Source organism: Ahaetulla prasina, chromosome 1 (genome assembly GCF_028640845.1).
Source record: "Ahaetulla prasina isolate Xishuangbanna chromosome 1, ASM2864084v1, whole genome shotgun sequence".
Taxonomy (NCBI): Eukaryota; Metazoa; Chordata; class Lepidosauria; order Squamata; family Colubridae; genus Ahaetulla; species Ahaetulla prasina.
Genome location: NC_080539.1, coordinates 72,143,453 through 72,168,799, shown reverse-complemented (window position 1 = coordinate 72,168,799; position 25,347 = coordinate 72,143,453). Strand labels below are relative to the sequence as shown.

Below are 25,347 nucleotides of genomic sequence, written 5' to 3'. Positions count from 1 at the left end.
AAATTTTCTTCCAATGCACTAGTTTCTTTTTCAACCATCTGGTGTACTTGCAACATTCCATGCCCAACTACTGTGTTTCCCCAAAATAAGATCCTGTCTTCTATTTTTTTTATCCTGAAATAAGCGTTTGGCCTTATTGCCATGTGTTCAAAAGCCCAATTGGGCTTATTATCTTATTTGTCTTATTTTGGGGGAATTTTCCTTGGCAAGTAATCTAACATCACTGCATGGATGAAGGGCATAATTTATTGTCATTTTTCTTGTCTTGTCTTTTAGTTCTGCTTATGTCCAGTCTATTATTTCAGCTGATTTTTTTTCTAATGACTGGTGATAATTACCTTAATCGCATTTCCTCCAGTGAGTTTGGACTTTAAGATCTCATGATGAATTCACTTGTAACCACCTTCTTGACTTCAGTATGCTTAATGATTGTCAGCTTGAAGAATGCCCAGGTATTCGTAGTATAGTGATCCTCACCCATATTCTTGATATTTTAGTTCCGTAGGACATCTTGATTCTTCAGTTTTCACTATATGTGGGTAATCTAAGATAGATGAAAACTTAAGGGCCTAAGAATTATTAAGATGAGGGCCTAAGAACATAGATAGTTCCAAGCAGAGTGGGGCTGTTTGTAAAATTAGGATGTTCAAGTCCAATAAATTCAAGTCCAAATTCCAACAGAATGTTCAAGTACTTTCAGATATTGAGGGAGTCCTTTAGATATTACTCCAAAGGCTCCATTCACAATTCCACAAGCATTAAACATTGACCTGCAAGTCACGTTCATTCGTAATATTTTCTAATTGTTTTTCTTCAGTCTTTGCATCATGGGCTATATAGCAGCATCAATGAATAAGACATCCTTCTCTTCCAATAATTGATATCAGCCATGTTATGAACAAGATGCCTATCTGTTTGGATCTTAAAGTCCCATAATATCTCAACCTGCTCATTTTCTAAAACTTTCTCAATTTGATGGTCCCAGTGGTTTTTATTACATATAGACCCAAAACTCTAGCAATTTTCCCAACGAATAATTTTGACAATTTGGTCATGACACTGCTTTTAGTCAGTTTGTGAAATTTTGCTGCAGCCATTGACCAAATGGTCATTTCATCTTTTTCAATACAAAGGAGACATTTGCTACTGTTGTTACATATTGAATTTTCACTTTCATGCAATTCGTTGGCAAAGCTTGCTCTTGAGCCACCAGAAACAAGCCTTCAGTTTCTTCTTTAACATTTTGATCTTAACCAATTCCACGTGGGGTTTTTATTGATTTTTCCTTCCGGATACCTGCACAAAACTGCAGCAGCTGTAATTTGGATGATATAGAATACACACCTGATCAGAAATCATGTCAATTCTGGATACGCAGAGCCAGTTTGCTGTAGTATCAAGGCATTAGGCTAGAAACTGGGAGACCTGGATGATTTTGGAAACAGTCGCCCTCTTGAAGCTCTAGGAAGGAGCCAAAGGAAAACCACTTTCAAAACACCTTTCCAAGAAATTTGCAGGGATTTATCCAGGCAGTCACCAGGAGTCAAAAACTGACTCGAAGCACTGCCGCCCCTAATTTCCACTGTACATTGATTATTGTGGAAATAAACTAAATAGGGCTTTTAGCTCCGAAGGAAAAATAGTATGCCAAATAGGTTCAGCTCTGCATAGACAAGGGGACCTCACTTTCTATTTACCATTTACTAAGAGATCTGTATATCCTGATAAACATGGAGTTTTGGTGGGTGGGAAATAGAATGGTATATATCCAGAATTGGAGCACCAACTATTCTTTTCTTTGAGGGCATTCACCTACTTCCTTTACTCATAAAGTCCCACTTTTAGATCTTTAGATGGTTTCCTGGTCCAATATTGTAACCATTCTTTTTAGGCTTTGAGAAGAGGTGTCGCCTCCATAAGAAGTTATCGATACCTCAAAATCTTATAGACTGATCTATTGGTCTCTCAATACAAAATAAATGGAATAGTGGCTGCAGCCCTACCACTGTCAATTTCTGTACCGGGTTACCCATGATACAGCAATAATTTCCACTTAAATGGATCCACGCTGTAAATAGGACTATCTACTTATCACAACTGTGTTGTGTGAAATTATCTGTTCTTATTTGTTCTTGGATTAAAGGACTAGTCCACACCACAATAATTTTAGGATGTAAGAAAATGTTAAATGCCCTGCAACGGATTAGTTTGCTTTACCCTATGCTCAACGTAAGATTACAAAACATAACCTGAGCCATTTCTTTGCTGCATATTTTAAATTTAATAAAATAATATAGTTGTATTTTAAGAAATATTTGCCCTGCACAATTTCAGCTTGGCAGTTTAAAATTGTTAAATTGGAAAAATCCAGACATTCTGGTGGAACTGGCAAAATAACTCCAATGCTACAGTGAGGTTTCAGAGCAATTGTGTTTGGACATATCCATCACTCCTGTCCTGTACAACTTGGAGCTAAGTTTCTTAGTTCCAAAAATGATAAAAAGACTAGCCAACTGCTTTGAGCAACAACATTCAAAATTCTCACCCTCAATAGTTACAACATGCTGAGCACACAATGTAAAATGAGAGTGTATATGCCAGAGCTCTGCAATACTCAAGTTTTCAAGGAAAGCCATCTTGTTGGAAGAATACAAGGCTGAGCTGTTTGTCTTGTATTGCTGGTTCCTTAGTTAAAGTGAGAAGTTGTAGCAACCTCTGCAAATCCATTAAGGGAGAGATGAGGCAAAAGAAGTCAAGATGTACTGCTGTACTACCTTGTCAAGAACAATGAAAAAAAATTGAGCCTCTTCCAAAAAATTCAACCTTTAAAAAGATAATGGATGTGCTTTTCTGAACCGCTTGCTACAATTATAAATCCCAGGAAAATGTCCCAAGATTTGGCTCGAGGTTCAAAAAGAATGGGTGAATGGCTGACGGTTAGCTAGCAAAAACCAACAGAAGCAAAAGTGGTGCACTATCTAAACTTTTCAGCAAAATTATGAGCACACCAAACTAGAAAACGCATAAGCAATAATTGGAAAGAGCTCTCTATTCAGCAAATCAAATTCTGTAGGGCAGGAGTAAGTGGGGCTGCAAATGGCCCCCACTGCCCTTATGCAACCACAACTAAATTGATCTACTTATATAAAAAAGATGAAAAGCAGGTTTGTTAGGCATCTGGAAGCTTTAAATGCTGATTTTTGTACTTCAGCATTACTTCAAATCTTGCTGAAAAATAAAAGGGAGATGAACATCTGGCATTAATGTATCAAAATACTGCCATGTCCCTATGGCTCTTACAGGTTAAAATCTATTTTTTTTTAAGTGCAATCCCCTCCCGCCCCTCGCCCCAGTTATAAAAAAGATTACCCGCAGTAAGAAAAGTCCCAGGTTTCCTGTGGGAGCTGGGCTAGGTTGGTCTTCCAATAGTGAAGTCTGGATATTTTGTTCTGATTAGAACTTTTCAAAGTTTTATTCTTGGTATTCCCTTTCACACAGCAGTAGGATGGGAACTGTACAAAAAACAACTTCACTTTGCCCTGATCATAAATAAGCCATCTCTTATAAAACCACAAGTCAGGGTAAGCCTATTAGGCTCACCTCCATCTGTTCACTGAGAAAAGGATCTTGGTACCACTTGTTTTGAGAAGACTGTTCAGACATTAACAGTCAGAAGAAGCACGCCTTCATTTCCTTCAAGTCAACCCAGTACTTTTCCCTCCCCCAAAAAAATCATCTGGGAAAAAATAATCAAGCTGCACCTCTTTTCCAGCTCTTTACTAAGTTCATGACCAGGATTAAGCAAATGCTTTGGATCTGGTGGGGAGGACACAGCTTTTCCTGCAGCTCCTAAACCTTTTGTACTGCGCCCTCACCCGCGGGCATTTTTTTTGCTCGCTTCTTCATGCGACTGCGGGCATAGACACGGAGGAAAAGTGCTATGAAGACCACAGCTACTCCCAGCCCACCCATCACGGTGACTGCGTGGCCATAGATGAGACAAGAAAGCAGGATGGCAAAGGCTTGGCGTAGAGTCATGATAATGGTGAAGACGGCTGCTCCAAATTGGTTGATGGTGTAGAAAATGAAAAGCTGTCCAAAAGCGGAACACACGGACAAAAGCACGGCGTGGGCAGCAAACTCTGAATGCCGTGCCATAAAGTTTATTGATTCTATCAAGGCCCCCTGCTCCAGCAGCGAACCCACGGTGAACAGGCAAGAAAAGACATTCACTCCAAACATCATTTGCACCGAGGACATCTTGTAGGTGAAAAGGGCATCCTGCCAGTTGGAAGTGAAACTGTCAAAAGCAATGTAGCCACCGAGGAGGATCACACCCGAGAAGGTGGTGACAGTGGAGAGATGCTTGTCGTGAGTACTAGAGAGCAGGAACATGCTAACCCCTACTGAAATGAGTGCTGCTGTTAAATATTCCCAGTACTCGTAGCTTTTGCGTGACACCAGCTTTCCCATCAGCATGACCGGAATCACCTTGGAGGCTTTGGCCAGCACTTGGGTGGGGAAACTAATATACTTGAGAGCTTCATATTGGCACCAGCTGCTGAGAATGTTGGAGAGGGAAGCAAAAGAATACTTGTACATGGGAGCGCCATGGCGGGGCTGCTTGATCAGAGCACAATAGAGGCCAGCCACCGTACAGGCCAGGATCCGGTTCATGAAGACGAGGAACTGAGAATCTTTGAACTTCTCTCCAGGCTCTGACTCACTTGCTCCGTAGGACCTGGTCATGACACGCTCCTGGAGGACACCCCATGTCAAATAGGAGATCTACAAAGTGAGAGAGAAGAAAGGAGATTAGGAGGGCAACTATTAGGGAGGACGTGACACTTGGTGATCATCTGACAGTCTGAAGGGAATCTTTTAACTCCTATGTATCGAGAGTGATCTAAATGCTAGTAAACACTTTATCAAGATTAACTGAAAGCTAAAAGCCAGATTTGACCGTATTCCCTTAACCCTTAAAAGTAGGATCTAGTCTACCAGAAAAAAAAAAAATCTGACAAAGTCAAACGGAGATTGTTAAATTATGGCATCACCTATACTTTAATGTTGCAAAAATCAAGTGCTAGTTTAACCTCAAAATAGTTGAGGATGTTGCTGATCCTTATATAACAAAGAAACAAACTGGTCGTGTAGAGGAAACAGGGTGTACCAAAAGTTAAGCCTCATAAGCAAATTACCCTATGTTTTGTTAATTTTATTTAAAATGTTCATGAAAAAATATAACTTCTCCTCTGACAAGAGCATGACAACTATGATATTATCAGTGTGTCCTGATTGGAGTGGAAAGAAAAGAGTTGGCAATTAGACAACTCAATTTTTTAAAAAGTTATCAACATCCAATAGCCTGCTTGTTAGAGAGAGGCCATAAGAAACTGCAATAATTAAAGAAAACCCAGCAACCTCCTGCTAATAGAAAATTAGGGAAACCTTATTTTTTAAAAAATCAATAGCTTATCAATGTGAGCTAAACTGTTAGGCTTAAATTAAACATGATTGAGTGAAATGTTACAGTCTATGCATTTGTGTAAAAGGTGAATTCATGGAACTTTAAAGATTCTAAATTCTAGATGCTGCAAATTTGTACAAGTTTTCCTAGCATTCCACTGACCCAAGAAAAATATGGTTAGCACACATCGTGTTAATTGATTATTTTAACTGGTTTGTAGAATAAACCATAATGCCCTGGTTCACAAATAATGCTAAACGACAAACCAAGTTTAGAAAGAACAATAGCTGGGGTTCTCTTATTACATTAAGCCAACACTAAACTAATCACTATAAACTCAGTTCTCTCCATTACAGATGAAAATTAACTGGTAGAATATTTGGATCCTACGTCATCTATATATTTAACTTTGAGCTAACCACATTGTCAAGTTCCATTACCAAATGAAGAAATTGGTATTGCTACAATTTACAGTAAAATCTAAAAATCTAAATAATAAATAAATACAGGTGGTAAATTTCATTTTATATATTTACACATTTATTTCATGCAACATATATCAGCCTTATAAATTATTTTCCTTTAACTGGACCAACCAGTATATAAACATTTCTTCCCAACTTCTGTCACTCCAAAACTGGTACTTGACTTTCTCATAAAGGTAAATCTTAATTAGGGGCACAACTTGGTTGCGAAGCAAATTAGTCATCAAACAAGATGTGACCACTTTGCTTAGCAACCAGAACTCCAGTACTTCTGCCTACCATTGATAACAGAGAATCGTGGGTCATTAAGCAGACAGAGTCCCAGGAAAGGAGCACAGGATGCCCCAGGGTGGGGACGGCCTGATCCAGGCCATGGGTGAGTTGAGGGTGTGGTGCAAACCACATCCTCCCCTGGAAGCCTCAGCCATCCTCCCTCTTTTCATTTTGCACAAACTGCAGCCTTCTTGCAAATACACTATGTTCTGTCGTTCACACACTCCAACTTCGTCGCTCGCCTTCACTGCACTCTTCTTCACTCCTGTACACACCGTGGCCTCCTTCCCTTTGCTCACTCACACTATGCCCTCCTTGCCTTCTTGGCTCTCTCTCTCTGCACTCTCCAGGAGCACTTCTGGGGACGGGTCATAAGACCATTCAGCGCCACTGTAACTTCAAACAGTTGCTGAATGAATGGTTGTAACTAAAGAACTACCTATACTTCCCTGTCAGTCTTTAAATTGGAAGTTTTAAAACCGAGGAATCTAAAGCCTATCTGTTCTTTACCTGTAAGCCAGTTGCACAGAATAGCAGCTTAAAAATCTGACGGGCTGTAGATGACTCTACAGTCTCATTTCGAGCTGCCGAAATGGCATCATCCTGATGCCCTGATTTGGCCTCATTGCCAAAAACACAGGATTTGATTACTGGAAAACAAATTCCACGGCCTAAGAAAGAAAAAGAAAAAAAAGAATATTATCTACAGCAATCCATTATCTCAATGGCTCAAGGTAAAGATTTTCCCTTTCCGGGTTGTGTCCAACTCTAGGGGGGAGGGGCGATGCTCATCTCCATTTCTTAGCTGAGGGAGCCAGCATTGTCCAAAGACATTTCCATGGTCACACGGAACACTGTTATTTCAACCACCAAAGTGGTACCTATTTATCTACTTGCATTTACATACTTTCGAACTGCTAAGAGGGCAAGAGCTGGAGCAAGTAATGAGAGCTTACCCCATTGCATAGTGCTCAGATCTCGAACACTGGCTGTCATCTTTCCAGCTGGCAAGCTCAGCATCTTTAACTGCTGAGCCATCGTGCCCCCGTTCATTAATGCTAATTACAAGCTTCTTCCTACCAACATAATCCCTGTTAATCCAGTTTTATTTTCATTTTCTCATGTTACTTATTCCTGCTAAGATATATTTTCTGTATTTCTGGCCATACAGAAAGGCAGATTCACATTCCATGTCTCTTATTCACAATGTTGCATTAACAGTTTGCTAAGCTAATGAAAGACAGGCCCAGAGGATACATTTTATTACAGATGTAACTGAACAACACATAAGTGTTTTTTGGTGGAGAACAACACAGCTGAGTGATTAAAGAAAAGCGCTTCAGCAGTAGCAGTAACCATGTTTATTTTTATAAACATATTTTTCACTCAAATACAGAAAATTCAAACTGGTCACAGAATCAGAATAGAGCATAATAATAAAACCATTGAAAAAGTATTAAAAGATACAACTAAAATTACTGGACCATAAAATTTTCATTGGGCACTAAAAACACAGTACACATTTGGGTGGGCCTTCCTTGCACAGGAATTTAAATGTGCAGGGGGCATCTTAACAGAACTGAGGGAAAAACAAAACCAGGCAACCAAAGCCACTCCTTTACTACTTGTATAATGGGGGTTCTGTCTGGCTGAATTTTGCCCATTTTGCCAAGCTAGCATTCACAGTTTGCACTACCAATTCAATGGGGAGGCTATCCATGCATACAGAATACTGCCACCACATCAATTCTTACCCAGAAACAGTATAATATGCGAACCAGCTGGGGGCAGTAAAAGGTACTTTTGTAACATCTACCAAGGTGAAAGGAAACTGTCAGAGAAGCTTGGCCTTTGAGAGGATTGAGTACACTTATGCCTCCTGGGCATGGAAGCGCTTCTGTCTTCCTGCAGAGTCAGTTTCCCTTTATTGACCTTCTCTTGCCCACTAACAATTCCAAACACCAGCTCAATACCTGGACAGCTTGATATATAATTAGCTGACAAAAAGATAAAAGGAGATGCTGTTCTATAGGTACTTACCGGTTTCAAGGTAATTCTTCCTCTTAAAATACTGTATGAGCAAGAAACCTGGCACAAGAATGCTTGCATAGCCTGCAGCATTGACCAAAAACCGTAACAGCCAAAAGTCTCCCCAGGAGTCCTGGTGAACAAGGGGTGCAGCTTCATCTGCAGCCACCGCACGAAGAGCCGTTAGCACAAGAGACAGGCAGAACCTGCTAAGAAGAAAAATTGAGCAATAAGGCCAAGGAAATCCACATATCTCCCTAAGCACGTGAGGGGAGAACCATGCAAACGGCTTCTTTGTCCGCACCCCTATCCCTGCTCCTCTTTTACTAGGCAAAACTAGGAGAGCAATTACAGGTGGTCCTCAACTTACAACAGTTCATTTAGTGGCTGTTCAAACTTACCATGGTACTGAGGGAGGGGAAGTGACTTAAGACCGTTTTTCACACTTCTGACCGTTGTAGCATCCTCATAGTCACGTGATCAAAATTTAGACACTTGGCAACTTTAGGCAGCTTTAACTGTCATCTTTAGGACAGTTGCAGTGCCCTGGAGTCACCTTTTGCGACCTTCTGACAAGCAAAGGCCATGGGGAAGCCAGATTCACTTAAAAGCCATGTTACTAAATTAAGAACAGCCGTGGTTGACTTAGCAAGTGTGACAGAAAAAGTCGTAAAATGAGGCAAAACACACTTAACAAACGTCTTTCTGGGCTCAATTATGATCGCAAGTGGAGGACTACCTGTAGGCATTTTTTTAAAACTTAACTTTCGAAATAAGTATTTCATAACATCTGGCAGCTTCCAGCCACACGTCTGCCATGTTTATACATTAAACAATGCATATTGGAACAAGCAGAATATCTGGGAAGTAAGAAGACCTTCCTACAAAGCAAACATTAGTAGATGTAGAGAATCACAATTTAAAAAGTGCAATCCTCACAAGACAACTCATCATCCAGGCAGGTCAATGAAACGGTGGGGGGGGGGGAAATTAAGAGCTACCTCTCGAGGACAGTGGAAAATAGGAGAGGCTCTTTCATGCAACAACTGTATAGATCCTCCTAAACCAAGTGTCAGCAACTCATGACTCCGGAGCCGCATGTGGCTCTTTCATCCCCCTCCTGTGGCTCCCTATCAGCTGAACTCAGCACTGGCTGGCCCTACCCCTCACCCTTGCCTTCCAGTCACTCCTCGCCTGGCCTGAGAGAGAGAAAAAGAGAGAGATTGAGAAAGAGATACACAGGGAGAGATACCTGTTTCCCACAGAAAACACAAAACCTGGGAAGGCATGGTTGGGGGATGTCATGTGACTGGGTGGGAGTGAGTGATGCTGAGTTGACCACACCCACCCAGGTTTTGTGGCTCCCAGTGTTTTCTTTTCTGTGGGAAATGGCTTTTTGAGTATTTAAGGTTGCAAACCCCTGTCCTAAACCCATACCATCTCTCACCCATTGGGTATATTGATCTGGACTCCTGTGACTTATGACTCAGCAATTTGTGCATAAGTGCTGGAGGAAATCATAATGACGTATTTTCAGAGGTCAGAATGAAATTAAGATATGTGCAGCTGGGGAGTAACGTCTTTCTGTTGTGCAACTGCATAGTGGACAGCCAAAAGAAATATTACTGTATTCAAAAGGAATAAGTAGATAAATGCCCTGCAATACCCTCTATTGTTTGTTCATCCGATTTCACTGAATAGAACATGTCCTGATGAGAATTTTATAGCAAAGTTAAGGTTAATGATTGGTAAAATGCTGGAGATGGCCGTCTTAATTGAGTCTCCTCCTGAACTCTAGACATCCCCACCCCATCCCCATGCACTAGAGGAAGTAATGCCTGGAGCTGTTGATTGCCTCCCCTTCTGTTTTCAGGAATATAAATGTTCAGAATAAATAACCATCCAGAAGCAATTTCACACAATGAAACAGCTTATTTCTGAGCATACACAGAATTTCAGCCTAATTGTTACCCCATTACAGTACCAAACACTGAAACAGTTTTCAAAGCAGGCTAATGAAACCTTTCAACCCTTCAATCCAACCCTTCAAATGTTCCAATAGCACTTCCCTTCCCTTCCCATTAACCGTTGTGGGCAGAAAGTATTTCATTGCAAGACTTTTGCAAGATAATACTTTTTGCAACAAAAACATGGTTTTAAGAAAGTCTCACCAGGAATTTATAGCCTATTTCACTGCAAGGTTAGTTGCAATACCTCTTGCATTATTTAATTTTTCTGTAGCAAACATGTAGCTATTAAAAAAAAAAAAGGTGAAATTCTCAAATTTCTGTTCTTTTTGTGTTAATTTTTTTTTTTAAACCGTGGAAATCCAACTGGGGGTGGGGGTTGGATGAGAGATAAGAGATAGACAGCTCTGGGAGACGACTTCCGGTATCCAGCGGCAACGGACGTCTGGAAGGCTTCTCCTGCCTCCAGTGCCCGAATCCGGCCGCCGCCGAGGCCCTTAGGGGCCAGGTGTTCCGAAAAGGACACCTGCCGCACGGACGGCTCGCCAGGGGTCTCCCAGCCGACATACAGGACTGTGGGGACCGATGCTGGTGCGTCCTAGGCTTGGCGGGGTTTGGAGGCCACAGGCCGCGGCCATTATTTTGGTCGTCGCCTGGGCCGCTGTGCCCGGTGACACCGGGGCATTGGATTTATAACTGCAGCAGCCTGGTGGTGAACAGGGAACGGAGAAGAATTGAGGAGGAGAAGGGAAGGGAATATCGGTAAACGTGAGTGGAGTGCTCCGGAGTGCGGGGGGGTTTTTTCTCCCCTGCGGTTGGAAGGAGCACGAGTTATTCTGGAGAGAGGAGAACTTAAAATAAGAAGATTACGGGTTTTGTGGAGCTCTGGAGAGAAGAGGTGATGGAGAAATTTAGGAGGGAAGGTTTGAGGCCCCCCCTCCTTCTGGGGAACAGTGGTGGCGTCCAGCTTCCGCCTTCACTATGAGAATTTTGATGACATCACTTCCCTTCGGCTTCCTGGTTGACTAACTGTACTCTGGACTCGTTGCTCCTGTGAGTGCCCCCTGGTGGATCCGGAGGAAATTACAAGGATACTGTGCCTGCCTGAGGATTTTGTATTTTTTTTCTTTTTCCTTAATGGCAAAGGTCAGAGACCAACTGCTGGAGAGATGGAGAATTTTGGAAAAGTTATCTAATATGAACAAGAAATTGGATGAAATAAGAGCAGAAATTGTGACTATCCAAAAGGATTTAAAGGATACTCAACAAGTTTCAGCAGAAAACAAGCAGAAAGTGGAAGGTTTGGAGGGTGAGATGCGGCAGTGCAGAAAAGAGAGGAGGCGACAGGCAATGCTGTGCTTGGACTACAGATGGATAAAATGTCTTATTTCCTTAGGTTTCAAAATTTGGAAGAAGTGGACCAAGAAGACTTGAGAGATGTTGTGACTAAATTGTTGGGAGAATTTCTTGGGAGAGGTGTTGATTTCATGAATTGGGATGTGGATCGAGTTTATAGAGTTAATTCGCAATATGCACGCACGCATGCAGTTCCCAGAGAGGTTCATGTTAAATTTGTGAGAAGAGAGACGAGATGAAATTTTAGAAAACATAGGAGTGGGGCACTGATTTACAGGGGCAAGGAGATAGCCATTCTGAGGCAGATTCCCAGACAGGTACGTGAAAAAAGAAAGAAATATTATTTTTTGTCAAGCAAATTGTACCAGAAGGGAGTGGGCTTCAGATGGCTGATGCCAGAGGGATTGATGATTTTCCGGGAGGGCATTATGAAAAAAATCAGTACAATTGCGGAGGCTACGGCCTATGTGGAGGAACACAAAGCCCTCCTGGAACCAGATGACCCAGGAATTGAAGAAGGGGAGGTTATAGATCATGGGGCGGAAGCGGCTGCCGCTGTTGCGGCCCTGGAGTTGGGTCATGTTGAACCCAGAGTTCTGAGATCCAAAACTAGGAAGTGATAAAGATATTGATTGTGTTGGTTTTCCTTATTCTCTTTAGTACGATATTCTGTTTATTCTTGACCCTTCTTTATTACGTATTTAAAATTTCTAAACTTAGCTACTTCGTGTTACCTGCTTGCCATATGGCTGTTGTATGTGTTAAAAAATTTGAGTAAAATTCTTATTTTAGATAAGAAAAATGAAAATTTACCATACCTGATATGTATTTGTATAAACCTTTTTTTTGACTAATAAAAACTTTTTGAATGAAAAAAAAAGAGATAGACAGCTCTGGAGATGGCCCCTAATAATACTATTAATGATTAAACAATTGGCAGAATTTGTTCTTGCTGCAGAGCAATTGATTGAATGGTATCTGCGTTTGTGGCTGTGTGAAACTTCCAATAATTCATCACAGTATTTCTTGTCCTTTATGATACATTGCATAAGACTTGAGTTGAGCCTAATATTAAGAGTGTATTAAAATTAGTCTAGCATGGAACAATGTCTACTTGACAGAGTACTGGGCCTGGTATGAGTTAAATTTCCTATTTGACACTGAACTTAAATAGGCGGTCTTGGATTTTTAACACTGTATTGAATATACAATTGTAAGATATTGCATATTTGACACAATAAGTTGAAAGAACATAATATAAACACCCAAGAACTGCAGTGCATCAGACAAAAACAATATGCTCCAGTACTGGCCAGCCATATATCTATGGGAAGCTCAAAGCACAAGATAGCATCCCTCCACTCAGGATACCAAAACCCAACATGAATACTTATTAGTAGCTGATTTTAGAAGCCATACAGAAACATTATAACTAGCAGTAGTTGGTGGTTTTGCTTTTCATGCATTTGTCTTTTAATGCCATTAAAATTATTGGCTGTTACTATGTCCTATGGCAGCAAACTTCACAGTCTGATGTGCAGACAAACATTAAGGTTAGGTTTATTCACCAAGCTAGAATACCATTTAGCTCTGTATCTGGAGAGTCTGACTGGGAAGGAACAGACTCATTTATGAGTAACCATGAGCAGACTCTACTGATCCAGGAATGGGCACAACTGGTGCTACCCGACCCAGGCTTTCTCCTTTTTTTAAATCCTAGATGCAATAAAACTTTCACATTCAGGCCTGGCACACAATCTGGGGGTTTTCCTGGATTTTCTCTTCCAGCTTTCTGCAACAGAGCAGCTAGTGTTACAGGTATGGTAAGCTCTTACTTCTTCCTGGCTGGCAAACATCAGCTTCAACACTAGACATGAAAGAACCTTTCAAAATTTCTAACCCACAAACTTAGCAGGAAACTTGAGCGCCTACCTTCATGTACTGTTTCCCCTCTAATTGGATATGCATACTTTTCATGCCCCAGTAGTTAAGGGCAAAGAATATTTGTAACAAAATTGGCAGTTCTTTCCATTTTAGCCCTTCAGGCAACTACTGATGTAGGAGATAACAAATCCTCATAGACTCCAATTCCAAATGCCAATGGAAATGAACAGCAGAGGAAAAGAAAAAAAAATATCCTGAAACTAAGTAGCCACTCTGCAACCATAGTTCTATGGATGTTTTATTAGCCTCTAATGCAGTGATGGCTAACCTTTTTGCCGTTGCATGCCAAAAGCAGGGGGAGCATGGAGGGGTTGCACTCATGTGTGCCCACACCCATAATTCAATGTGCCCTGCGCACCCATGTATGCGCATGTAGCCCCCTTACATGGCCCCCACTTTTGGCATGCAATGGTACAGTGGACCCGGTAGATCTGTTTTTCGCCCTCCCCAGGCTCCAAAGCCTTTCTAGGAGCCTGGGGAAGGTAAAAACGGCCTTCCCCACCCACCCCCGGAGGCCGTCTGGAGGCTGGAAACAGCCTGTTTCCTGACTTCTGGTAGGCCTGGAAGGCCTGAAAATCAGTTGGCCAGCGTGCACATGCACACCGGAGCTGAGATAGGGCAACACCCACGTGCCCACCAATATGGCTCCGTGTGCTACCTGTGGCACCCATGCCATAGGTTCGCCATCATGGCTCTAATGTAACAAATTTGAACCCGAATCAGGGTAGTTTAGGAATAGCAAAAGATTTATAAATTCTGTATCAATATACACATATGAATGCATGAATTAATATATGAATATGAAAGAAAGGTAAAGTCTGGCTTCCATTAAAGAATTCAGGTGCCAAACTGGAACATTAAAAACATCAGAATCTGATTTGATCAAACTGAAAGCTATTTAGTGTGACATTATTCTCTTAAGCAGATATAACATAATGTAACAACAGAGTTGGAAGGGACCTTGGAGGCCTTCTAGTCCAACCCCCTGCCCAGGCAGGAAACCCTACACCATCTCAGTCAGATGGTTATCCAACATTTTCTTAAAAATTTCCAGTGTTGGAAGTTGCATTCACAACTTCTGCAGGCAAGTTGTTCCACTTATTAATTATTCTAACTGTCAGGAAATTTCTCCTTAGTTCTAAGTTGCTTCTTTCTTTGATCAGTTTCCACCCATTGCTTCTTGTTCTACCCTCAGGTGCTTTGGAGAACAGCCCGACTCCCTCTTCTTTGTGGCAACCCCTGAGATATTGGAACACAGCTATCATGTCTCCCCTAGTCCTTCTTTTTATTAAACTAGACATACCCAGTTCCTGCAACCGTTCTTCATATGTTTTATCCTCCAGTCCCCTAATCATCTTTGTTGCTCTTCTCTGCACTCTTTCTAGAGTCTCAACATCTTTTTTACATCGTGGCGACCAAAACTGGATGCAATATTCCAAGTGTGGCCTTACCAAGGCATTATAAAGTGGCACTAACACTTCACGTGATCTTGATTCTATCCCTCTGTTTAAGCAGCCCAGAACTGTGTTGGCTTTTTTAGCAGCTGCTGCACACTGCTGGCTCATATCTAAATGGTTATGCTTCCGGGATATGGATCTGCTCCCGGGACACTCACAAAATGGATATGCTTCCAGGACACTCACAAAAAGGACCTGAACATTATGCTATTTCTGAGAGTGAGATGGATGGTGCCTAAATTTGGCAATAAATAAAAAAATATGTTTCCTCTCATTCTCCAGAAAAGCTATTTAAAATTCAGAGCCAGGATATAATACCCAACTCTCCTCAATAGTAGAAGCCATCAATCTGCCTGGTCCCCGTTATTAAAGTCATACAAGTAGACAGATATTACTAACTGAAAGCAAATTCTACAATCTAATGAACTTCTATGTGAAATAGATTATAATTATTGTTCTCTATTTCATATTTGGTGAACTTGCAAGAAAATTAAGGCCTTTTGGATAAGAATTTGGTGGATTATTCAAAATGTCTTGAAGAAGAAGATAAAGTTCCTGCCGCAATTTTTTCTTTTGGGAATTATAACGGATTGTACAGTGACTGAGACTAAATTGATTTTGAACTTAATAATAGCAGCAAGGCTGCTGATTGGACAATATTGGAAGAAAAAAGAATTACCTACAATAGAAGAATGGATATTGAAAGTTACTAACTTGGCTGAGATGGCAAAAATCTCAGCCTTTTTGAAAGACAATACGCAGGAAAGATATTTAATTGAATGGAAAAAATGGATTGATTATTTACAAAATAGATATCAGATTAAGAGATATCAAATTGCCTTTGAATAATTAGGATGTATTATTTTAGAATGTAACGGGGGAGATTAGGAAATGAAAAGACTCGGATGAGGCTATTGGATTAGAAGGGAAAATCTTACTCTATGTTTGGTTTATGTATAACAATACCATGTGATTGACCTGGGAAGGGGGGGGAAGGGGGTTTTGAGGGGGGAAGGGGGGGAAAGGGGGAAAAATGTTTTTGTTTTTTAAAACTTTTTCAATTAAAAAAAAATTATTCTCTAGATTTATTAATGCAGAGTATGATTATAGGAACTTGTATTTGTTTCTTTAAAGTGTTTCCAATCAAGCTTAAAGAATTACAGTAGCAACTTACTTCATCATGAATCCAGAGAATGCATTGACTCTGAATTAAAAAAAACCTGTTTTGTAATTTTTATTTGACTTCCAAGACCAGTTTCAAAATATAGCTTAAATTTGATTTGAGATTCCTAGTTGAATTAAATCAGTCTCCACCGGTGAGATATTAAAAATACAGCACAAAATTTCATAAGCTCCAAATGTAATTCTCATTGTTGCAATAAAAAGCTAGCAATAGTAGACACAGTTGCCTATTTAGTAATGCTGATTTTTATAGTATAGTCAGACCTGGTTATCAGGAGGCAACCATTATTTGTGGTCATAAATTACTAGTTAATCATTGCAAACTAAAATCACCAGCAAGGAATATTTAAAAACCAAAGAAATTCAAAAATAAAAACCCACAGAAATCTGGGCCTTCCTATGATTGACATTTGCAGCAGATGGGCATCCTTCTGCAATGCAAGGTTTTCTGCCAAAAAATCACCCGAGAGAAAAGTCATAACATAAAAAGCCAAAGTTGACAGATTATGAACAAAAGTACATGTGAATATATACACAAGTAGTTTTAATGTGACAATGGATTGATAGTTTATTAGGCAATATTCATTTTTTGTTATTTCATATAACTCTTAAGAGAAATATAACTCTTAAGAGGGCTTCTGGTGGCTCACACTGCTAAGACAGTCTGTTATTAACACAGCTGCTTGCAATTACTGCAGGTTCAAGTCCCACCAGGCCCAAGGTTGACTCAGCCTTCCATCCTTTATAAGGTAGGTAAAATGAGGACCCAGATTGTTGGGGGCAATAAGTTGACTTTGTATATAATATACAAATGGATGAAGACTATTGCTTAACATAGTGTAAGCCGCCCTGAGTCTTTGGAGAAGGGCGGGATATAAATGTAAATTAAAAAAAAAATCCAGAGTTTACAATGCACTATTTATGGAATAAAGTAAATGGTGTCTGATCAATAAAAAGGAGGATAATGTGAACAAAAATGGATATTTCTATAAATTTACATATATTATACATACATACATACATACATACATACATACATATATACACACACACACACACACACACACATATACATACATACATACACACACATATATATACATACATATATACAGAAAATATGACTTCTGTAACAGAATCATCAGTGCTTGGAACACTTTACCTGACTCTGTGGTCTCTTCCCATAATCCCAAAAGCTTTAACCAAAAACTTTCTAATATTGACCTCGCCCCATTCCTAAGAGGACCATAAGGGGCGTGCATAAGCGCACAAACCTGCCTACCATTCCTATCCTATTGTTTTTCTTTCTTTTCTCTTTTCTTCTTATATATATATGCTTATACCTTCTTATAGTTCCTCATATATATGTTTATATACTACATAATCTTTTTGTATGATGCTTATATATATTGTTGTGACAAAATAAATAAACAAAATAAATAAAATAAATATATGTACAACGCCAGTGCAAAGTCTAGCAATATTAAGCAAAATTATTCTTCAGAAAGTTTTCTTTCTTTGATGTTCCACAATGAAAATAATTTCTAAAACCCACTAACACAAGTTTGTTCTGATCGTGTAAGGAGTATTTTGGATGTTGGTATAGTATATGTACCGGTAGTATGGAGATCATGAAAAATTAATTGGTAGCATGAGGATGCATGATGGGAGGAATTATGTTGAAGATTCAGATTAGAAGGAAGGATAACATTTGGAAGGTTAACTTTAATATGATTGATTCAGGGCATCAGGTATTTTAAATACTAACTAGCACTATTCATGTCAAACTAAACTGATATTAATACCGATATTAATAAATCAAGCCAATAAGTGTGCTTATTTTATGTGTGTGTGTGTAAAGTGAGAGCCTGTGTGGTTAAATTGCTGGACTAAGAATAATGAAACACAGATTCTAGTCCTATCTTAACCATGCAAGCAGGCTGGATGAGTTTGTGCCAGTGACTCTATTTTAATCTTCAACAGGGAAGCTGAGAAACACGTATCTACTAAACTACACTGGATCAGCATGTCAGATTATGGTCCATAAGCTTCAATGAAGACTCATGACATTGAAATTTTTTCACTTTCATTCAATATGGGCCTCTGGTGGCTCAGCAGACTAAGTCTGTCTGTTATTAACACAGCTGCTTGCAATTACTGCAGGTTCAAGTCCCACCAGGCCCAAGGTTGACTCAGCCTTCCATCCTTTATAAGGTAGGTAAAATGAGGACCCAGATTGTTGGGGGCAATAAGTTGACTTTGTATATAATATACAAATGGATGAAGACTATTGCTTAACATAGTGTAAGCCGCCCTGAGTCTTTGGAGAAGGGCGGGATATAAATGTAAATTAAAAAAAAAATCCAGAGTTTACAATGCATTATTTATGGAATAAAGTAAATGGTGTCTGATCAATAAAAAGGAGGATAATGTGAACAAAAATGGATATTTCTATAAATTTACATATATTATACATACATACATATATATATACATATATATATATATATACACACACACACACACACACACATACATACACACACACACATATATATACATACATATATACAGAAAATATGACTTCTGTAACAGAATCATCAGTGCTTGGAACACTTTACCTGACTCTGTGGTCTCTTCCCATAATCCCAAAAGCTTTAACCAAAAACTTTCTAATATTGACCTCGCCCCATTCCTAAGAGGACCATAAGGGGCGTGCATAAGAGCACAAACGTGCCTACCATTCCTGTCCTATTGTTTTTCTTTCTTTTCTTTTTTCTTCTTATATATATATGCTTATACCTCCTTATAGTTCCTCATATATATGTTTATATACTACATAATCTTTTTGTATGATGCTTATATATATTGTTGTGACAAAATAAATAAATAAAATAAATAAAATAAATATATATACAACGCCAGTGCAAAGTCTAGCAATATTAAGCAAAATTATTCTTCAGAAAGTTTACTTTCTTTGATGTTCCACAATGAAAATAATTTCTAAAACCCACTAACACAAGTTTGTTCTGATCGTGTAAGGAGTATTTTGGATGTTGGTATAGTATATGTACCGGTAGTATGGAGATCATGAAAAATTAATTGGTAGCATGAGGATGCATGATGGGAGGAATTATGTTGAAGATTCAGATTAGAAGGAAGGATAACATTTTTGGAAGGTTAACTTTAATATGATTGATTCAGGGCATCAGGTATTTTAAATACTAACTAGCACTATTCATGTCAAACTAAACTGATATTAATACCGATATTAATAAATCAAGCCAATTAACTGTGTGCTTATTTTATGTGTGTGTGTGTAAAGTGAGAGCCTGTGTGGTTAAATTGCTGGACTAAGAATAATGAAACACAGATTCTAGTCCTATCTTAACCATGCAAGCAGGCTGGATGAGTTTTTGCCAGTGACTCTATTTTAATCTTCAACAGGGAAGCTGAGAAACACGTATCTACTAAACTACACTGGATCAGCATGTCAGATTATGGTCCATAAGCTTCAATGAAGACTCATGACATTGAAATTTTTTCACTTTCATTCAATATGGGCCTCTGGTGGCTCAGCAGACTAAGTCTGTCTGTTATTAACACAGCTGCTTACAATTACTGCAAGTTCAAGTCCCACCAGGCCCAAGGTTGACTCAGCCTTCCATCCTTTATAAGGTAGGTAAAATGAGGACCCAGATTGCTGGGGGCAATAAAAGTTGACTTTGTATATAATATACAAATGGATGAAGACTATTGCTTAACACTGTGTAAGCCGCCCTGAGTCTTCGGAGAAGGGCGGGATATAAACTCAAATAAATAAATATATATATATATATAAGTTATCAGATAAAAGGGTAGAGCAAATCTTCTTTGTTGGCAATGTTTTTATCTAATATGTGCCATAAAGAGGTCCATCCTCTCCCTTCTCTATTAGACTGTGAGTGACTACAATATTCTTTATGAATATTTTTTCACTGTACCAAATTTATTTTGTATTTTACTACTGGTTGTTGAGTTTATATAATTTCAGAGGACACATTATTTTTTACTTTTCATCTGTTTCTTACTGGGGGTTTTGTCAACAGCTTCCAGCCTTGTTTGTGTAAAGAAAGTAAGATTTAAATATGGTTCAATCTAGTGGGAGACTGTTTTTATGTTTCTGTAAATATACATATTTGAGATCTAACATTGGCTAAAACACTGAGCTTTATTTGCACAACAGGCTTAATTGCTGATAGGAAAAGAAATAGGGTAAATATGTTTTTACACAGGTAATTAACCCAATAAACCCAGCTAAGGTTAGATTTTTTTCTAACTAGAGCAATTCTTGTTTGAGGCTAAACTAATTCCCATCAGTCCTCCCCACAATGTAAAAACTTTTTGTATCTGTGCCTTTCAGTTATTCTTGATTGCTGCCAGCTGTTTGGAGAAGTAAGTAAACTTCAGGGTTTAACATGAGAATTAACTTTTCCTTCCAACATTCATGATCGCAACAAGAGAGATCTTATAAAAACAGACCTTTTCTATACAACAATGTAATTCTGTAACCATTTCATCCCAGCAGCCACTTGGAAGAGGGAAGGTAAAAAGGAAACAGAAATAGGGGGTGTGCATAAGAGCACAAAAGTGCCTATTGTTTCTTTTCATTATATCCAATTAATATAGTTATTACATACTTATGCTCATATATATGCTTATATATTATATAGCTATTTCATTTCATGTTAATGCCTATATATACTGATATGACAAAATAAAATAAATAAATAAAAGAAATGGGTATTCCAAAACCGGTTAAATAATGGCACAGATCCTGCTGTTGCCAACAGAAGTTCCCATCCCCCATTCAGAGGAGAGAGAAAAAGACAGGAAGTGGTAAGGGTTGTAACTGCCTCCCAACTCTCTTTGTCTTTGGCTGGAAAGACTAAAAACTTGGGTGCCAGTCAACAAAATCCATTGTTGCACACAATATATGATACCAATCAAAAATGATTGAATTTACTGGAGTACAGGATCATTAGGTTAGCCATGACATGTAAATAAGGCCTGTGTGATCCTATCAAACTATAGTCCTTGATGGGATAAACCTGAATTCAAATCCCTTTATAAACCAAGGCCCCCTGAAAACGTGATCTTCTTCTAATAAACAGAGGACAGAATGAAAATTGGCGATCAAGTCTCAGAACATATGCAATATAAAAACTACAAGGTCAACACTGAGCATCAAGCAAACCTTTTTGAAGAAAGATTTAATATGTAAGTCTAACAATGAGACCTCGGTGAATAAATTTGTTAGCAATCATGCATAACATTATACAGGCATAGTGAATACACACTAATCACATCTTTGCACACCCAAATTAGCAGAATATTTTTTTCCAGCAGAGCTGAAATTTTCAGCTATGTGACAAATGTCACTATGTCATAAATCATCTAGATTTAAAACTCTTGTTCCACAGGCTGTATTTGTAATTACTTAATGTGGATCCAAAGCACTATTCTATTCAAATGCTACAGCCCATCCATTCTGTTTCTCATTTACCATTTGTGCTCTTAGTAGAAGGTGTTAGGAACAATATTGTCCCTAAGATGCCTTTTCAAGAGCCAACTGGGCTTTCTTGTTTTTCTTTGAAGATGTTTCGCTTCTTATCCAAGGAGCTTCTCCAGCTCTGAAAGGAATCTTTCCATTCCCCACCATCCAGTCAGAACTGAAGAAGCTTCTTGGATGAGAAGTCTTCAAAGAAAAACAAGAAAGGTCTGATGCCTCTTGAAAAAGCATCTTTGGGACAGCCACGACCCACGATGACTGAGAATCTCTGTAGACTTAGGAACAACATGTAATTTTCAATTACATGGAATATTATCTTTTCTTTTATGTAGACTGAAAGCACCAAGACAAATTCCTTTTGTGTCCAATCACACTTGGCCAATAAAAACTTCTCTTCTCTTCTCTTCTCTCTGTTCTATTCTATTCTATTCTATTCTATTCTATTCTATTCTATTCTATTCATTCTCCTGGAATTAAGGAGAAACTTTCTGAAGACAATTAACCATTGGAACAACTTGCTGTCAAAAGTTATGGGTGCATCATCACTGGAGGTTTTAAGAAGAGACTGGACAGCCACTTGTCTGAAACGGGATAGGGTCTCTTGTTTGAGCAGGGGGCTGGACTAGAAGGCCTCCAAGGTCCCTTCCAGCTCTATTCTATTCTATTAAAATGCAGCCTGGGTCCCTTCAAATCAATCCAGCTTAACAGTACAATTTATCTACCCAGCTCTTCTTCATCAAACGACACCGAAAGGCCAACCTTAGGCAAACGCTGCTCTGTAGTCTCCATTCACTCCTATTGGCCGCTGAGGGTTCATTTCATCCCGTTTCCAGCCTGAAAAAGTTAATCCGTGGCTATCAGCCACCTCCCGATGCCGCCGAAACGAGGAAAGGCGGGGGGGGGGCCGAAATGCGACCCGAAGCGCCCAATTTCGATGGAAATGTCTCCACACACCGCAACGCACCATCTAATAACCAGAACCGCCCTCCGCTTTTTCTGTCCGGGCTTCCCAGTTGACCGATTTCCCCGTTAGTTTCGCCCAGGATCGGGGAGGAATTCCCTCAGCATCCCGCCTTTTGCCGAGGCCTGAGGGAGCGGCAGCCACCCCGCCGCGGGTTAAAAGACAAAAAGAAAAGAAAAAGCCGCCAGGTTTTGCTCCCCAAAGGCGCCTCCGCCCCTCTTTGCCCCCCTTCCCAGCACCGGCTTCTTTGCTCGGCCGGATCCGATCCTTCCAGATGCCGGTGTGGGTTGGCGCCTCCCCCGCGCGCCGTCGGGCACAGCAGCTTCCATCCCCGCGCCGAGGCCTTCTCCCTCCCGCCCGCCCAAGCAGCCCACCTGCGGCCCATGATGCCGGCGGGGCCGGGTGCGCGATGCTCCCAGCGCTTTGGGTCCTTCGAAAACGGCCGCGCCTCAGTCCCCGATGCCACAGGCCGCAAGAACCGGCGCTTCGGCCGGCCGGTCGGTCGCGCCTCAAGAGGGGCGCCCCACAGCGTCACCTGCAGGTCCGGAGGCCGAAGCGCGGTTCCGAAGGGGAAGGGAAACACCACCACCACCACCACCCCGCCTCGCAAAGGGATGGTAAGGCCGGGCAAGACTGGGGCGGAAAGTGAACGAGCGTCCCCGGGAGCAGGAGGGGCAGCGAGCCCTCTCGTTGCAAGAAGCAATCGCTGCTTTGTCCCAAGGATGCCCGCGGACGGTGGCGAAGACGGCGGGCGAAGCAAGCAGCCCTGAGCTGGAAAAACAACGTCGCCCGCCCAGGCTTGAAAGGCCGGCTGACTTTGCACCTGGTAGCCAGAGGTTCAATCTTGTCAATCTGCCTCTATATGCCTCCTAAATTCGTTTTTTTTTTATTATATGTAGCATTTCTGGTACCCAAAGGCACTATTATTTTGCCTAATAGCTATGGCCTTCGCTTGCTTTTTCTCCCCCACCCCCCCACCCCCGAGGAAATTGAAGTGCTGTTGCTGTACAATACTCTCTGATTCTGCTTAGTCTGACTATTGTTGGTTTTTTTCAATAGCTCCAGACTCTTATTTATTTTTTATTTATTTATTTTGTGGAGTACATATTAGATAATATATATAAGTATAAGCATGAATTGAATACATGCAATGAACACAGTTAAAGGGGAACATTAAGACAGGGAGGGTAGGCATGCTGGTGCTCTTATGCAGGCCCCTTACAGGCCTCTTAGGAATGGGGTGAGGTCAACAGTAGACAGTCTTAGGTTAAAGTTTTGGGGATTTTGGGATGAGACCACAGAGTCTGGTAGTCCATCTGTGTGATGGCCAAAAGCATCCATTTCACCAGGAATGTAGCTCAGGGGTGTCAAAGTCGATTTCATTGAGGGTTGTGTTTGATTTGTGGGGGTCAACATCATTCATGTTGGGACGCCTGTGGCAGCCCAAGTGCTCTGGCAGTGAAAACAGGCTCCCAAGCTCTGTTTTCAGCTGCGACGGCCTCCTGCAACCCTCTGCCAGTAAAAACGGAGCTGGGGGTGGGGGCACGTCCAGCCCTCCTGAGCTCCGTTTTCACTGGCATAAGCACCACAGGCCTGTCCTTCGCTGTTTCCAGGCCAGCCCTGCATGCCAGATCTTAGCAGCCCGGATCTGCCCCCCAGGCCTTAAGTTTGACACCCCTGCTGTAGGTCAATAATTGTATTTCTGAGCTATAAACTTACGTTTGTGCCCTCAATGAGAATATCTGATTACTGTATTTAGTCTTCTGTCTCTCTTAAAAGAAAAATTGCCTTTGATTTTCTATGCGTCAGGCGTAACAGTCCTTTCCTAACTACAAGGAGGCCAAAATGACAACATAAATTAGGACCCTTTCACTTGCATGGCAGTGTCACAGGGAGCCATGTGAAGGGCAGAGATTTATATTACATTTAATTCTTTGCCTTCTCTTCTCATTGCAAATAGCTATGGCTTCAGGTCTTCTTCACTTACTCCTGGCTTCTCATTATATGCCCAAAATAAAGCTTCATTTTTAGGGTGCTTCCAGTGAGCAGGCTGGTTTTACTTCATGTTGCACTGAATAGCTTGTTATTCAGCTTCTTATTGAGTATTTATTCTCAATACTTTTTCCAACTCCACAATCTGCCTTTCTGATGATCTAGCTTTCACAGCCATAGGTTACAATTGAGAAAAGCAGGGCCTTGACAATATGTATCTTTCTTGTCAGTGCAATTTTAAGATTTGATCTAGACTTGTTACAGTTTTTCCCCAAGTAACAAATGTCTCTTTATTTCATGGCTGCAAAGCCCAGGAAGATAAGATGTATTAACTTCTTCAATTTGTTCTTTAGCTTTCTGCGCCCGTGGATACAGTTTTTCTAATACTGAGCAGGAACAATCCTTTGAACTCTCTTCTTTCACCTTCAACAACTTCCTCATTTCCAACTATTGGGTGTTGGGATCTAACATTTAACAAGGGCTGCTGTTGGAACACAGGGGAATTAAATATTTTCATTCTCACACTAAAAATATTATTTAAAGAGTGTAAAGTCTTTTTAGACAAATTCAGTGGTTGTGGAGTCTCTTTAAGTTGAGTAAGCCAGATGGCCAAGTGATGTTGCTATGATTAGGGGCAGCAGTTACTAGCTTGCTTATAGGCTTCTAACCAGGGGTGAAATC

General features: G+C 40.4%; 1 protein-coding gene across 7 annotated transcripts; it reads right to left on the bottom strand.

Moving 5' to 3' along the window:
• Nucleotides 1-338: 338 nt before the first annotated feature.
• Nucleotides 339-23,645, bottom strand: SLC35B2 (solute carrier family 35 member B2). 7 transcript variants are annotated; one of them, XR_009155820.1, is made up of 5 exons: nucleotides 23,049-23,645; nucleotides 8,269-8,465; nucleotides 6,739-6,899; nucleotides 3,370-4,788; nucleotides 339-1,315 (listed from the first exon to the last, which is right to left on the bottom strand). XR_009155820.1 is itself a non-coding variant. In XM_058189038.1 (4 exons), exons 1-4 carry the CDS (start codon nucleotides 23,057-23,059, stop codon nucleotides 3,850-3,852), a joined length of 1,308 nt encoding a protein of 435 aa, XP_058045021.1. In that variant the 5' UTR covers nucleotides 23,060-23,645; the 3' UTR covers nucleotides 2,071-3,849. The 7 variants fall into 7 exon arrangements, 6 of the variants coding, with proteins under 6 accessions (XP_058045290.1, XP_058045207.1, XP_058045375.1 ...); XM_058189038.1 differs by lacking the exon at nucleotides 339-1,315 and having other exon boundaries at nucleotides 2,071-4,788; XM_058189148.1 differs by lacking the exon at nucleotides 339-1,315 and having other exon boundaries at nucleotides 2,072-4,788; nucleotides 8,269-8,462; nucleotides 23,049-23,644.
• Nucleotides 23,646-25,347: the final 1,702 nt, after the last annotated feature.

Excerpts from the sequence above, each read along its gene's own strand:
- SLC35B2 (XM_058189038.1), bottom strand. Across the intron at positions 6,900-8,268 it reads GAAGAATTACCTTGAAACCG|GCCGTGGAATTTGTTTTCCA; the intron begins GTAAGTACCTAT and ends TTTCTTTCTTAG. Across the intron at positions 4,789-6,738 it reads TCTGTGCAACTGGCTTACAG|ATCTCCTATTTGACATGGGG; the intron begins GTAAAGAACAGA and ends CTCACTTTGTAG.